The 17,327-nt window shown below is 43.1% G+C and overlaps 1 protein-coding gene across 4 annotated transcripts in view; it reads left to right on the forward strand.

Moving 5' to 3' along the window:
- The window catches only part of inpp4b (inositol polyphosphate-4-phosphatase type II B), a 234,838-nt gene that overhangs the window by 143,364 nt on the left and 74,147 nt on the right, over window positions 1–17,327 (forward strand). For all 4 annotated transcript variants that reach the window (XM_054780107.1, XM_054780106.1, XM_054780108.1 and 1 more), the window contains 3 exons: window positions 1,046–1,151; window positions 4,803–4,869; window positions 14,509–14,656. In XM_054780107.1, the coding sequence (XP_054636082.1) occupies window positions 1,046–1,151; window positions 4,803–4,869; window positions 14,509–14,656 (321 nt within the window). The remainder of the gene's footprint in view (window positions 1–1,045; window positions 1,152–4,802; window positions 4,870–14,508; window positions 14,657–17,327) is intronic.

A 17,327-nucleotide genomic window follows, 5' to 3' on the forward strand; every position in this document is an offset into this window, starting at 1 on the left:
TATCAATTTGATATCCGTCGGAGCACATCGTCGGGCTTATTAGACGGCCGTTTGCATCGTTATATGGAGCGCACCCCCTGCCTCAGCGCCATTACATCCCTATGGAGGACGCAGGCTCTTCACCATCACCACTTTTCAGTCTATTAATTAATAATGCCACAAGCTTTCTCTGCAAAAGTAATGGGGCAACTTGGAGTTACAGGACATAGCAGATGTCCAGGATTCCATTACCTCAGTCAGCAGTACATTTCCTTTGTACAAGTGGCTTGTGTTTCTGTTTTAGTTACCATTCGTGCAGTCATTGATGAGATTACACGTCAGTCACAATACAAGAAATACATCTACAGGAAAGTAGGTGTATGTTTATGGGAAATTCTGATGTCAGAGCTCACCTGAAAGACAACCTTGTTGGCTCACCGTTTTTGTTTGAGCTCGCCCAGAAGGTTTTTCCGCACCAAACTCATCCAGATGTAGCCTTTTATTGACCTTGGTTTGTGCACTGGGAACAGAAAAGGTCGTTCCTACAATCTGTACAGTTTTGTTCATATACATGGGGTGTCCTCATTTCTCACATGACTGTGTACCCCTCTACTCCTGTACCGCTGCACACAAAAGGGCAAAAATTTGTCAACACATGCACCCCTACTGTGTTGCTAGTGCTATTATTTTTCGGACAAAAACACCACATGGTGGCGCTGTTGTCAAATCCTCAAAGTTTGAGTTGGAGTGCCACAAGTCATTGCGCTCTACAGAACATCCATTGTAACTTCAGGGTGTTTAGACGAATCACCACAAAATTTGGTACTCACCTTTAGTGGACTGACAAGCACATGTGTGTACAATTTCAGCAGGATTGGTTGAAAAACATGGCTGCCCTCAAGCAAAATGTATTTGCAAGGGCACTTGCAAGCCTTAGCAACTATTTTTCTCGAAGTCATTGAGTATCATACAACTCTGGGGATGTCTGTATTACCGGTACATGTATGTCTTGGACAGAGAGTTGTGCTTATTCACATTAAAACTGTGCTCGCTTCTCCGTTTTCAGGTCATCGGATGGTGGGTGTGCAGCTGGAACTGTGGTGGTGAGTCGTCTGAGGATGGGAGAAATGGAGGAGGCGGAGCACATCACCACTGACGTACCGTCCCAGAAGGTAGGAGCCTTTAATACCACCTCTGAGTCCACTCCACCAATGAGATTAGAGGACCGTCTCTGGGATTTGCAATGTGTGTGCGTGTGCGTGTTTGTGTGTTAATCTCATACAAAGCGCTCACCTCATCTCTAAAGAAAGACATTTGCGATATTCCTAATGGGATGCTGCCACACCAGAAATGACGTCGTAGGTACTTTTCATTGTGTCTGTTTTCTGCAGCGCCACCGTCAGGTTTTACAAGGAAATGAAAAACAAACTTGTGTTTTTCTTTCACCAAACAGCACAACTCCCAAGGCTCTTGTTGCTGTTGTGTGTGCATGCGCGTGTGTGTGTGTGTGTGTGTGTGTGTGTGTGTGCGCGTGTGTGCGCATCGCTGTCTTATATAATTGGCCGAGGGCTCCTACATGGCTGACTGACTTTTGGTTCTGCCCATTCGTGTAGCTGGTGAAAGGAGGGTCCCTGCCAGGCTACACAGTGTCACTGACAATCTGCCCACATCGCCTTGATGAATCTGTCGCCCCGTGTGTGTGTGTCTGTGACTGTGTGTGTTTGCGCGTGTGTTTGTTGTATCTTTTGCAAAAAGATGAAGGAAGAGACATGGCAAAAAATATTGAAGTTTCTTTGTGTCTTTGAGTTTGGGTCAGTGTGTGTGTGTGGTGTCACGGCACAACTTTTGCTGTTTGTTGTCATCTTCTTTGTTGTGTGTGTGCGTGTGTGCGCATGTGTGTGCATGTGCTGTTTTGTGATGCAGAAGATGAGAGACATGACAGAAATTGATAAAGGCCAGTGTGTTTGTGCATGCAGGCATAAGGGTGAGTGTGTGTTGTCGGTGTATGTGTGCATATGTGGGTTGTCACTACACATTCCATATGTGTGTTGTTTCTGTTGTAACAGATGAAAAAATGGGCAAAAAGTGGTAGAATTGTGAGATTTGTTAATAGTTTTTTAGGCAAGGCATACTTTGTCACCATGCTCCGTCTACATCCTATGGCGAAGGTTTTAAACAAAACCTTTTTAGCTTCGGCCCTGTGTCTAGTATACATGTGTTGACTTTGTTAGCGATTATGCACATTGTCTAAGACTTGTTCGTTTTTGTAGCACTGCTCGGATGCTTACACCAAAATGCGTTTATTGCATCTACTCCTAATAGTCGTTCCTACCAAATTTCATGTTGCTAAAGGTTCCATTTCATTTAATTGGTGTCAGAGGTCCCACAATATTGTACTGGAAGTGTGTTGTCTCGCCTTTGATGCTGGAATTAAGAATGCTTTTAGTAAGCCCGACTGAGAAGATGCAGTTTTGTGTGTCTGTAGCTTTAATCCTAATGTGTAAGGCTATCACAAGATTTAGCGAAATTAAAACAAGATTTCTCAATCCAGAAAAAAAACTGTTGTGGGCACGAGGCCTGGGATGATAATAGATAAATAACATACACACAGAGTGCAGAAGAGTGTGACGTAGTAGAAATTTAATTAGTAGATTGCAATATATTGTCAGATATTTGTTATACTTCTTCATTGTACTTTTCTTAAAAGTAAAGTTAAAATCTTGTTCACGTAGTATCGTCTCATCTCGTGACACACCTATGAGCTGTGTTTGTCCACACCTGTCTGACATAGTGTGTGTCTCCCAGAAGATGTTTTTCCTCCATCCCGTCTTGAAAAACCGCAACATCAAAAGCGAGTGTTTGAGTGCCTGGTCTCTCAAAAGTGGAGCGGGTCTAGAACCCTGCTCCTCATACATGAGCAAGCACTTTGACCACTGAGGCAAGGACGCACTCTCGTTAGGGAGGAGACTCTGTGTGTGTTTTTTTCTGTTAAGGAGAAATTACATAAAGTGGTGATGGAGTGTGTCCCTCATGAATATGTGTCTGACCTCTTTGAAAAACAAGGTGATCACCTTTGATCATGAGCCCATCAAACACACGTTGACAATTACGGAGGACCCTCTTTAACAGCTGCGGCCTTTTTCCTCCTTATCATGTTTATCCTGCACGACATCTCAGCCGGAAATGTTCCTCCGTGTTATTATATGATAGGAAGTCTGATTTGGGATCAGTTTGCCGAGCCGTGCATCTTGATGGATGAGGCCAACTAGTCATTATGGTTCTTTCCTGTGACAGTTTTGCCTGTCTAACCCTGTTTAATGACTCATGGCTGCCACAGAGCCGCAAAGATTGTGGCTTGTCACTATTTGTGTGAAGAGGAGAGCAGACGTAATGCATGAGCGTGTACTCTCCAGCGTCACAAACATAAAAACCCTGTCAGACGGGGATGGATAGGATCTGGATGCCAGGTATATTTATTGTTAGAGTTTAGTTCTGTCTGTGGAAGAGGGCTTTTTGGCCCAGTTAGCTGAGTTTAAAGTTGAAATCAGGTGTGCAACTTGCCTTTGCCGCCACTACACCACCTGTGGCCACCTTAAAAAAGGTTTAATGGTCCTGGCAATGTTTAAGTCACATTTTAACATCAATACTTGTCATGCAAGTGTAAAAAAAACGCTGTTAATATTAAGGTGAAACAATACATTAGTGATCGCTGACAAAGGCAAATTCACATATGGGCCTCACATCTCACTTTTTAACATTCTTACTTGTCTCACAAGTAAGTTGCATTGGCTTCTTGCGTAATATCATGCATGTTTGTGTTTATTTTTTTCAGTCTCGTTTGACTGATTTTTGGTCAAATTCAAATGTTCATCATAAAAGTGTTTGATGGGCTTTAGGTCGGGCTTCTCAAGTTTTTCAACCTCTAATTCATCCAATCATATTTTAATGCAGCTGGTGGGTCGGGACCCAAAAGTGAATTGCAGAGTTGTTTACATTGGTTCGCAGGTCCATGCGTGGGCAAAAATGGGATGTGTGCCATGTTTATGGGCAACTTTGTCAAGCTTAATCAGGAGGGGAAGGGCATCGAGTGAGGACTTAACATGCCGTCCCGCTGACATACAGCTGCAGATATCTGCTGGAGAACAGCGTGCCATAGAGACAGGACAACGTCTCACCACTGCACCTCATGTTGTGTTTCAAACCGTGCCTTTCAATATAAATTGTGAGACGTTTGAGTGAAAAAAAATTCCACAATTTTGGTCACCGCTTGTCATTGTGCACTGGGGCACTGTCACGTTGTTCCCTACACTGTTCCCTTACATTTGGAAGCATATGTTCAAAATAACTTCAGGGTTTTCTGCCCCGAGACTTTTGTCCTGATGGTGTAGGTTTCTAATGTGTGGCGCTGCTGGAACGGCTTATGACTATAGGTGCATGTGAAATGTAATGTAATAAAGAGGCTAGCATGCACACTCTCTGCACATGTATAAACAAGACGTGCAACATAGAGTAAAAATGGTCCTGATTGAGGTTCTGCCCTCTCAGCTTTGAAGAGGTTTACTCCCTTTGTTAGTATTTTGAAGTGAAGGAGAACTACAATGGAGTCTTGATGGTGGTACTGGTAATGAGCAACCTGCCTCAGGGCAATCAGTGAGGTCACGGCGGGGCGTTATGTGATTGCACTGCGAGGCCGCTGGTCAGAATAAAATGTTCTGAGTGGTTCATTTCAATGGACTCACTTTATTCTTCATTAGGGACGTGTGTATTTTTTATTGAAACCATTGAAATATGTTCATATCAGCTACATTTTCTGTCCTTTACAGAGTCCCTTGGTGTGTGACTCTGCGTCCCACAGCTGCATCGACAGAGACCGGCTCCTGACAGGACCAGGTACAAGTCACCTTCCTTATACCAATATGTTCACAGCTTTCTTTTTCATATTTTTTTTGTTTGCATAGAACACAACTCATAAAACTCTTCAACTTCGGAAACTTTTTGCCATGTTTTTCCTCAAAGATTCAGTGTTATAAGAAATTACAATATTTCAGTTAATTACTGTATTTCAGCTAATATTGCAAACTGATGATGTGACATTACATAGTCATTATCCTAAATCAGGGGTCACAAACACAGTGCCCGCGGGCACCAGGTAGCCCCCCACGACCACATGAGGCGCCCACAGGCCTGCTTTTCATTCAGGTTTTCAGTTAATAATGTGAGAACACTAAAAAGAAATGCATTCTGGAACATAAAATGTGAGTTGTGGATACCAGCATTTTGTGAATGTTTTGGTAAAACAAGCATATTTCATTTGTTTGGGTTGAAATAAGGTAAGAAAATCATTTCTACAAAAATGCCATTTTCATTTTCTAAAAGTAGCTCTCGAAAAAACGTTGGTGACGCCTGTCCTAAATGATCACGGGATGACCCGTAGGATGCATTGCTGTTGTCTATTTAATGAATAGCCCTTAAATTTTGGTAAGTGTTTTTTTAAATATTAAATATACAGTATACAGTGATGTGAAAAAGTGTTTGCCACCTTCCTGATTTCTTATTTTTTTGTAACACTTAAATGTTTCAGATCCATCCATCAATTTTCTATGCCGCTTCTCCTCATTAGGGTAGCGGAAGTATGCTGGAGCCTATCCCAGCTGACAGGCGACAGGCAGGGTACACCGTGGACTGGTCGCCAGCCAATCGCAGGGCACATATAGACAAACAACCATTCACACTCACATTCACACCTATGGACAATTGAGAGTTGCCAATTGACCGAATGCATGTTTTTGGAATGTGGGAGAAAACCGGAGTACCAGAGAAAACCCACGTGCGCACGGGGAGAACATGCAAAATCTACACAGAAATCCCCAAGGGAGAATCGAACCCAGGTCTTCCCGATCTTCTGACTGTCACTGTGTGGCCAACATGCTAACCACTAGACAAATTTAAATATTAGTCAATGACAACACAACAGAACACAAAATGCACTCTTTAAATTAAACTTTTTATTATTAAGGGAGAAAAAAATCCAAGCCTACATGGCCCTGTGTGAAAAAGTGATCGCCCCCTAAACCTAATAACTGGTTGGGCCATCCTTAGCAGCAACAACTGCAATCAAGCGTTTGCAATAACTTGCAATGAGTCTCTTACAGCGCTGTGGAGGAATTTGGGCCCACTCATTGAGGGTTTTCCAGCATGAAGCGCCTTTTTAAGGTCATGCCACAGCATCTCAATAGGACTCAGGTCAGGACTTTGACTAGGCCACTCCAAAGTCTTCATTTTGTTTTTCTTCAGCCATTCAGAAGTGGACTTGCTGGTGTGTTTTGGATCATTGTCCTGCTGCAGAACCCAAATTGGTTTCAGCTTGAGTTCACAAACAGATGGCCTGACATTCTCCTTCAGGATTTTTTTGGTAGACAGCAGAATTCATGGTTCCATTTATCACAGCGAGTCTTCAGGTCGAGGAACAAGAAGAACAGCCCCAGACCATCACACTACCACCACCATATTTTACTGTTGGAATGATGTTATTTTTCTGAAATGCGCCGTTACTTTTACATTACATGTAATGGGAGACACACCTTCCAAAACGTTTCAACTTTTGTCTTGTCAGACCACAGAGTATTTTCCCAAAGGTCTTGGGGATCGTCAGGATGTTTTCTGGCAAAATTGAGACAAGCCTTAATGTTCTTATTGCCATTTTTGCCCAGTGTCTTTCTTATGGTGGAGTCATGAACACTGACCTTAACTGAGGCAAGTGAGGCTTGCAGTTCTTTGGATGTTGTTGTGGGGTCTTTTGTGACTTGGATGAGTCATTACTGCGCTCTTGGGGTCATTTTGGTTGGCCGGCCACTCCCGGGAAGGTTCACCACTGTTCCATGTTTTTGCCATTTGTGGCTAATGACTCTCACTGTAGTTTGCTGGAGTCCCAAAGCTTGAGAAATGACTTCATAACAATCACTTCATAACAATTACTTTTTCACACACGGCCATGTAGGTTTGGATTTGTTTCTCCCTCAATAATAAAAAGTTTCATTTTAAAACAGCATTTTGTATTCAGTTGTGTTGTCATTGACTGATATTTAAATTTGTATGATGATCTGAAACATTTAAGTGTTACAAAAAAATAAGAAATCAGGATGGTGGCAAACACTTTTTCACACCACTGTATATAAACCTTTTGTTAACACTTTTTCTCTCCTATTTACTTTACTTGTATTTTAAGCTTCCTATTTGTACTTTTGTAAATATAATCCTTAAGATGTTGTTTGGTACTAATCTATACAAAAGTACAGTTTCAAACTATTTAAAAAATGATCTCATAAAAAGATAGTTATAACATTTTGTCACGTCTTGTTCTTGGCATAGTGGCGATGACCCCAGTATGCAGAAAGCAGGCACTCGTTGCAGGAAAACTTATCTTTAATGATGGCTGCAGCGCAGCGGCAGGAACTCGATAAAGAACGCTTTGCAGTAGCGTGTCAGGCTTACACAGACACCGACACAAAGGAACGAACGAACAAAGGAACGAACGCAATGCAACAACACAGAAAGATGCACGCACCTGAACTAAATAGGACAACTCAAATTAGCAACAGGTGCAAGACAAAGAAGAAAGCAAAGCAGGCGGACACACACCAGGCAAAACAGGAAGTACTACCAAAATAAGAGCATAGAACAGGAACTAAGGCTTAAAAGTGTAAACACACTAAACTGTCACGCAGGCTAACACATAGATCGTGACAGTACCCCCTCCTCAAGGACGGATTCTAGACGTCCGAAAAGTCCAAAGTCACAACAAAAGAAAAAAGGAGGGATGGGTGGTGGGAGGACCGGTGGTGGGTCAGCGGCACGACCCCTCCGGTGGACGGCCAGGATGGTGAGCCTGGCAGAGGAGTTGGGACCCATCCGGTGGTCGGCTGGAACGGCAGGTCCGGCGGAGTGAGTGGCGGAACCTCTCCGGAGGGCGGCCAGGATGGTGAGCCTGGCGGAGCTGGCAGGAGAGCTGAGCAGTAGCAGGGACTTCAGCAGAGGACAACTGGCGCGTGGGAGATGCCAGAATAGGAACGAGAGTTGGGGCACGGTGGCGTGTTGGAGACGCCAGGACGGGAACTCCAGGCGAAGCCGGCTGACGTGTGGGAAACGCCAGGACAGGAACTGAAGGCGGAACATATGCAGGAGTCTCGTCCTCTGGACTCGAAGAAGGAGGAATAGGCGAAGCGGGCTGCTGTTCCTGGCTTGCTGCCACGAGCCCTGCAGCTTGACTTCCAGGTAGAGGACTAAGCAGTGTGTCTTGGCTAGCAGCAGCAGGAGAGAGTTGTGCGTCTTGGCTAGCAGACGGAGTGGGCTGTGAGTCTCTTATCAACGCAGTGAGCCCCGCATCTTGACTTACAGGTGGAGGACTGAGATTTGCGTTCATGCTTGAATGTGGACAAGTGGGCCCTGCGTCCAGTGTTGCAGGAACAGAAGTGAGCAGTGTGTCTTGGCTTGCAGACGGAGGAGCAGCTAGCTGTGCGTCCTGGCTTGCAGACGGAGGAGCTAGCTGTGCGTCTTGGCTTGCAGACGGAGGAGCTAGCTGTGCGTCTTGGCTTGCAGACGGAGGAGCTAGCTGTGCGTCTTGGCTTGCAGACGGAGGGGCTAGCTGTGCGTCTTGGCTTGCAGACGGAGGAGCTGGCTGTGCGTCTTGGCTTGCCGACGGAGGAGCTAGCTGTGCGTCCAACTCACAGCTGCTAGTACTAGCCCCCCCTTCCGAAGGCGGATCCCAGACGCCGTTCACTGCCATCGGCGGAACCAGGGAAGGGAGGAGGGGGGCTTGGAGGTGGGTCAGGAGTTCCACCTGCTCTGACCTCCCGAACGGAACTGCAGGTGGCCTCAGGCGTGGTCTTGGAATGGGCTTGAAATGCCGCGGGGTGGGCACGGGGGGGTTATGAGGTTTGAGGCAGCCAGGTGTGGCCTCTGGCGGCGTCTGTGACTTCAAGCAACACGGCACGGACACCGGGAGGGACTGAAGCTGGAAGCTGTGTGGTGTGGGCTCCAGCGGCGTCTGTGACTTCACACCGCGTGGAGTGGGCACAGGGTGAGTCTGACACTTCTTGAGCCGAGGTGCAGGGGTGGGAGGAGAACTGACCTCTTGACGTTGCCTGGGAAGCAACTTGGAAACAACGGAGAGCAGTTGGAGCTCGGAGCTTCGGGACGCGGGAATCTGAGGGAGACTGACCTCCTCTTGACGTTGCGTGGGAAGCGGAGAAACGGAGGAGGGGGGCAGCCAGAGCTCGTCGTGCTGACGCTGAGCGGGGACCGTAATGGGCTGAGCAATCAGCCGGCACTCAGCAACATTACAAGGAGGGAGTTGCACCTCTGCTTGGCGTGGCGAGGAGGAGTTGCGTGGCTTCACCCTTTTACGCCGTGAACCTCTAGCTGGAGCCGGTCCAAACATGCCTTGGCGTCGTGGATGGTCAGATGTGCCTTTGGTGGGTCCCGGGTACACCCACGCCATAGGAACAAGCGTGCCGTCCGGTCCCCACACCATGTCCTCCAGCTCCTCTGGAGAGAACTTTGTGCACTCCTCTTCCATAGCCTTTAGGATCTGCCAGGTCCAGAAATCGCTCTCTGCGAGGTCATCTTCTTCTGGTTGTTGCATTCTGTCACGTCTTGTTCTTGGCATAGTGGCGATGACCCCAGTATGCAGAAAGCAGGCACTCGTTGCAGGAAAACTTATCTTTAATGATGGCTGCAGCGCAGCGGCAGGAACTCGATAAAGAACGCTTTGCAGTAGCGTGTCAGGCTTACACAGACACCGACACAAAGGAACGAACGAACAAAGGAACGAACGCAATGCAACAACACAGAAAGATGCACGCACCTGAACTAAATAGGACAACTCAAATTAGCAACAGGTGCAAGACAAAGAAGAAAGCAAAGCAGGCGGACACACACCAGGCAAAACAGGAAGTACTACCAAAATAAGAGCATAGAACAGGAACTAAGGCTTAAAAGTGTAAACACACTAAACTGTCACGCAGACTAACACATAGATCGTGACAACATTTACCGTAAATGCTCCAATGAATGCCTGTATTCAGTTAACTGTGCCCTATAGTTGTGCATGTAGCTAAGCAAATAACCACCAGGTTCTCTTGTTAGCGCTGGGTCAAAAAAACATCTGCTTTAAAACAGCTATGGCTGGAGGCAACCTCTTGCTGTCGTTTTTTTGCACGAGTTAATAAATGACCATATGGTCAAATAGAGATACTATTTCCATCCTGCTTTCTCATGCACTCCAAATCCATTATTCAATTAAAAAAATATCTCGAACAACCTTTCTCCAATTATTGCCTGCTTCCAACTGACCACTTTGCGGTTTAGGTAAATAAGTAAATAAACATAATTGCAGCATTTATGGTAGCCCAAATAGAAATGTGTTTTCTGATTCCAACAAAGAAAACTTTTCATCCAGGGCATCCCCAGGTGGGATACATGGCAGGGGTCCACGCATAAATCATTGTTATGTCTTTGTCTGTTAAATTTTTATTTTGAGCATCCTTCTTCATCTAAAAGTCTCACAATATTGCCCTTAATTCAATTAAACTTGAGGTGCCCTTTTAGGTAACTCATTTAGGGGCCAGACTTTCCACTATTTTTTAATTCACCATTCAATTAAAATGGGATGTTTTGGCCTTTTTGGGGCATAAGTGACATTTAGAAAGGAGTGAAAGCACTCCATCAGCAGTGAGAGAAAACCACACCCCACCCCCCAACACGTCAAGGCTTGTTGTCATGGCGATTAGCAGACGCTTGCAGGTGCACATCTGCAGCCCGTCACGGTGCTATGCATCCCGGCAGCCAACCTCACCAGTTGCAATTTGGTCCTCCACTTTTATTACCTTTCATGTATGCAGAAAGGGGGGGGGGGGGGGGGGACATCTCAGGAAGTCATTTTCTAAAGAGGTGTAAGGACGAGCAATGGCGGCGGCAGTGGGGCGAGTTTTAATCTGCTCCAGCAAGTGTCTCTCTGTCTCCGTTATGTTTATTTCTTTTTAAGCCCCTCTTTGTCTTTCATGATTTCTTGAAGCCTTTCATTTAAAAATAATTAAGATTTTAGTCTGAACTTTGATTTTTAACATTTAAAATTGGCCTGTCAATCGATTAAAATATTTAATCGTGATTAATTGCATTTTTGTCCATAGATAACTCATAATTCATCTCAGATAGAAGTTTTTATCTATAATAAGTGTAAGCTTATTAAAGATCGTTTTAACATCTTTAATACACCTATCAACGTGAGACTAAATAATATGTTTGCTTTATGCACATTTTTGTTTATTAAACATTTTGTTTTTTTAAACAGCTCAACACAAAATGGACCTTAATGTATAAAAACAAACACAATGTTTAATAAGTACACACTAGTAAGGTAAACTGTCCATCACTCAAATATCATTCTATTCAAGCTAATAATCTCATAAAATATAATTGTGACTAACAGTATAAATAAAGGTTTGCAAAAACACCCACCAACTAAGTGGAATGAAACAGGATGTTAGAAAAATAAATATTGACAACTTACAAAAATGAAGTGCTCAAGAACAGTCAGTAGTTTACAGAAGTAAGACTGCACCCATACACTGTAGTGCAGTCAGGCTGTAACTTTTACTTCACTTCCAAATACTCTTTTTACAGAGACATGCGCATGCGCACACCCTCTTTTACACACACTTTATCACACTTTTCTTGGTCTGGCGACTTCAGCAGCGTGGATCTAAGATACTGCGGGTCTTGCAACATGTTTTATTTTGTCCTCTTCGACAAACACAGCATTTCAAGCACAAACGCTAATAAATCACTAATAAATAATAATAACGCTAATAAATTCATGAACTTTTGCTGCCATATCATTAAGCGCTGTATATGTGCTTGCTCACTTCCGCCTTTGTCCCCTCATATAAGGTGACACAAGATTAGAATTAGGTACAAACAAACTGTGATGACAAAGCCTCACTGCACAAAGGAAACAGGTCAAAGTTGACCCCCACCAAGGCCAAACAATCTTTGTCGTTCCGCAAACAAATTATCCTGAATGTTGTCATCATTCACGTAGGAGAAAATGTGTCCAAACATTTCTGCATATAGCAAAATGAAAGGATGCGTGTGAGCCACTTTGCTACATTTTGCACATTAAAGATGCTAAAATCCAGTGTACAGTAGGTCAATACAGTGGCTCATCGGGTACTCGCCAGTCAACATTTGCAGCCTTGCAAAGCTGCTGATTTCTTGTCAAAAAACGTCAAACGTCAAAAAATCTTACTCACCCTAAGTCGGTAATTATTTATAAACAAAATAGGAAATAAGAATAATCACCAGTAAATTATATACTGATATATGTGTGTGTGTGTGTGTGTGTGTGTGTATATATATATATATATATATATATATATATATATATATATATATATATATATATATATATACACAGTAGTACCTAGCATAACATAAACCTCCTTTTACATAAATTCCACTGAACGTAAAGAATTTATGTAAAGTTTTTGCTTCGTATTACAGAAGAAATTCCATATAACATAAAGCGTCAAGTCAGTGCAAGTCTTTTTTTTTTAATCAACTTTATTAATGCCTCAAGTCGGTGTAAATTCAGATTAACATTTGGTGACGCCTTCTGACGCATCACACTCTCATTGGCTGATTTTCGAGGCACCGCCTCCGCTCTCATCTCATTGGTTGATTATCGGGGCACCGCCTACACTCTCATCTCATTGGCTGAGTTATACAGCACGTACGTGCGTTTGTGTGAGAGACAGGCTTGTCCCTTCAAACTCCTTCCTCTTCGTAGTCGCCCTGAAACTAACTTAAACAATTAAGTTAAGTTACAAATTAAAATTTTGCACACAGCATTATCATGTAGTGCGTGTGCGTCTGTGAGACCAGCTGACTCTTAGACTCTTTAAGGCTAGTCCTCCTCCTCCTTGCTGCCTCCACTTGTGTGCTCCTGATCAAGACATCTCGTGAACAGTAGAATTGTTTTTGTTTTTCAGTTTCATTCATTTACAGTAATCTTATTTATTACCTTATTTTCTATTGGAATGTTACTCTACTATGTTTATGCTAACGTTTTCTTATATTTTCCCACCATATTTTGTGGACTTTGAATATTTTGAAGTGCCAAAGGTGGTGAGTTTGGGAAGATCTTGGAACGGATTAGGCTATTTACATGTATTTTACGCTTCGTATAACATACAAACCCTATATCATTAAGGTTCTCGGAACGGATTATTTACATTGTAGGGGCGTCTACTGTATATATATATATATACATATTTATATATACATATATATATATATATATATATATATATATATATATATACACACACACACACACACACACACACATATATATATATATATATATATGTAGCCTAACTTATTCGTATTTATTATTAACAATGTATTCCTATTTTATCACTTTATTCAATTTTAATTTCATAAAATTTTATTTTCCCTGCAGAAGGTTTATACACACAGGAAGACAATGTGTGTCAAAAATATGCATTTTTATGGGCGTCTAAATTACCCGTGGAGTTTTGCCAATAGTTCGTGGGTCCGGAATGGAACTCCAATAAAAAGCTACTGTTGATGCTAAGGTACCTGAACAAAACATCCACATCTTAGCTTTATGTTATACATGACAACACAAACCAGTGTAATATCTAATAGTAGCTCTCATTTATAATTAATTCATTGTATTTTAATATGCCTAGGGTCAATAAAAAGCAATCTGACGACACAAAATGGAGCCTGGGCTGCACTTTCGTCACGGTGTTATCAGTCAATCAGTGATTGGTCTCATACTGGACATGGTTCATTGATCACTGGCCGTTCTACATGCCCAAATATGGTCACCCTTATAATGCAAAGGAGTGTAAATGCATATTTTTACCGCATGGTACACTGTCTTGCAGTGCAGTACTGCGTTGTACTTTTTCAAGCTGCAGCCTAAATCAGCCTACCTCCCACTTATGTCCAACTTGCTCGTTTGAATTCCTCCAGTTTCATTTCACAGTGGACGCTTGTGGCCGACTTATTGACTGACTTCCCGTCTGACTGCAGCAGGAGCGGTACACAGCGTTTGAGGCGCGTGGCTTCCTCGGCTCCTGCTGCTGGCGTGCAGATAAGAGTATTAGCGCTCTCCCTCTTTGCTGCCGACATTTGGACTGGCGTTTTTTAGAAACCAGCAAGACGTGTGGCAATTTAAATTGGCTTAATGGGGAAGACGGCAGAAGACGGCAGGAAAAATGTCCAAAAAATGTGTCTTTTATACAGTAAACTTGCAATTAAAATGGAAATAGAGCAACTTGACAGGACAGTGTGTCTTTATTTGGGACTCTGTTCAAGTTGAATAACAGCAGTGGAAGACACAGCTCTCCTAGACTTCCTGGTGTCTGTCTTGTCTTTTAGTTTGCCAGCAGCGCTTTTATTTTTGTGCGTTTTAATGCTATGCCTTGCTGTCGTTCACAGTGTTCACCAACCCGGTATGCAAAGTCTACAGGTTCCAAACGGTGGACAACAAGTGGATGCTGGTGCGCGAACAAATGGAGGAGTGCACGTTGTCCTTCAGCATCCCCAAGCAGTTGCTCTCACTCTACATGCAGGAGGACATGAGCAGGTAAGACACCTGCGGTGCTCACGCAGCAAGTCAAAATGGCTTCAAGTCAAGCGGATGTTAGCATCAGTCATCTCTGTCTGGTCCTGTGGGCCATATTTGTGGAGCTTGTTGCAGGATGTCAGCCATGTTTGTGGACTTTCTTGAAAGCCTCTTTGTGGACTGCGTTACACTGCAACTTCTCAGCCATGTTTGTGAAGCTTTTTGCAGGACACCGGCCATGTTTGTGGAGCAATGTTACAGTGGGTTTGTGGAACATGTTGTAGCACATTTTTGTCAGCCATGTTTGTGGAGCATTGGAGCTTGTGGGCAGGCCATGTTTGTGCAGTGTGTTGTAGGATGTCGGCCATTCTCATGGACCATGTTGCAGCAAGTCAGCCATCTTTGTGATGTCTGTAGAAGCATATGAGCGTCCATGTTTATGGAGTGAGTTGCAGTATGTCAGCCATGCTCATGGAGGTTAAAGCGGTATGTCAGCCATCTTTGTGGCATGTGTTGCAGCATATGGGCGGCTATGTTTGTGGAGTTGGTTGCAGTATGTCAGCCATTCTCCTAGAGGTTACTGCAGCATGTCAGCCATCTTAGTGTCTGAGGAGTGCGTTGCAGCACATCAAACGTGATTGTGGAGGGTGTTGCAGCATGTCAGCCATTTTTGTGGGACGTTTTACAGCATGTTTGCTGAACATGTCATCGCACGTCAGTCATATCTGTGGAATTGTATGTGACACTTCTTTCAGCATGTCGGCCATATTTGTGAAGTTTGCCTGTTTTAACAGTTTCCTGCAGAATGTCGCCATGTTTGTGCAATGTGAGGCAGCATACTGGCCTTTTATATTTTGTTGCAGCGTGTCGCCTTTTTTATGGAACCTGTTGTAGCATTTCAAGTATTTTTATAGAGCGTATTGCAGCTCGTCGGCCATGTTTGTGGAGTGTGTCACTGCAGGTCGGCCATATTAGTGGAGCGTGTTGCTGGTTGGTTTTGCTTAACATTTGGTGCAATTTCTGACTAGATTGCTATCAAGCTTGACGCTGGTGTTCGTAACTTCAGTTCCATGCTTTTTTACAACATCACTAATATGCACCATAATACGCTCATGCTTATTAATACTCCTATGATCTATCTGATCTATTTTGAGGCAGACACTCATTCTTCTTCTATGGCTTTACAGCAAAGCACAGCGGTTAAATGGGATTTTTGTTTAACACGAAATAGAAGCTAATTTGCTTTCCACTCAGATCATTTCAGCTAAATTTAGAGTTGGAAAACAGAATTATTTATTAACGTCTTATCAGTATAATACAGCACATGAGAGCACAGCGGGTAGCAAAGCATGACTACCATATACAATGTTTGCCTAGTAATCCTCTTTTAGTGTTGTCTTGTTTTTATGAATGATGGCGGTGCAAAGTTGCAGAGAGCGCAGAGGCGGATGGCGGCCGAATGTTTGCGATAAACTTGCCTTCCTATTTAAGTACACAGGCTTTGATGTGTTTCCTCGTATTCTAATATGATTCAGCCTCCCTGCACTCCTCGTTTAAAGCTAATGAATGCATGTGGTGCCAATTAAACAGCATTCATTAAGAGCTGTCTCATTAATGGTAAAAACCTTTGGGTGCTTATTAATAAACAAGAAGTGCTAATGCGTGTCAAGATCACCAGGGTGACATTTGCCTTAACTCCAGCTGCTGGGATGAAAGGAGACTCCCACCTCCCCACCCACTTTTTCATTTTTTTAAGAAAGTGTGCATTTCACTTTTCACTCTTTGCGGGATTTATTGAGCGATCCCACAAAAGCCCCCCCTGTGATTAAAACGGAGCAGGCAAAATAACATAGCATGAAATAAAGGTGGGCCACGCGACAGGTCTCGGCTCTCCGGGACTCGTACGGTAAATTTATAGGTCCATTACATTCAAGTGACCTTCATCAGACGTTTCATGTCGTAAATAAAAGCTGTAGAAGAATGTTTAGGGCTCCCTCAAGTAGATTATCTTAGTTGATATGGAGAATGATGAGAAATGGCAGCAAAAAGCCCATTGGGTGATTACCAAAGAAACCCTTAAATTTATTGATGAAGTCCTAGAATGTGAGCTACGCCAGTTATGCATTTTCACGCAACAATACTGAATGTAATAATTTTACGCTAAAGTAATAGTTGTGCACAATCACAGATTTGGCCATGTTTCAAAACTAATTTTCCCATAACAGATCAGGCAAACTGACTTAATTAACTCGTATTGAGGTGTCCCTGTTGCTGTGTTAAATGGCTTAGCATTAGCATCAGTGCTAACATGACTGTTCTTGGTTTTGTGAATGAGTAAATAACCCAAGCTCTGGAGGAAAAAAGCTATGGTTGTCGCCCTCGCCACATCGTGGTTCTAATTTCGCGGCTTCACATTTTTTTAAAAAATATATAAATTTATAAATCATGCTGTTTTTTGGTTAAATATGGCCTATTATTTGTCAAAAACAGCAAAATGTACATTTTTGATTTTGCACGTTCTCCCACTTAGAAAATAGGGAGGGATCTGAAATTTTTATTATAGATGCATTTCCACTCTTAGAGACATAATCTAAAAAAAAAAATCTGGAAATCACATTGTATGATTTTTTTAATGATTTATTTGTAAATTACTATGGTTCATAGGTATTTGCACCCTTGAGAATCAGCAATA

Source organism: Dunckerocampus dactyliophorus, chromosome 6, assembly GCF_027744805.1.
Source record: "Dunckerocampus dactyliophorus isolate RoL2022-P2 chromosome 6, RoL_Ddac_1.1, whole genome shotgun sequence".
NCBI classification, from domain to species: Eukaryota; Metazoa; Chordata; class Actinopteri; order Syngnathiformes; family Syngnathidae; genus Dunckerocampus; species Dunckerocampus dactyliophorus.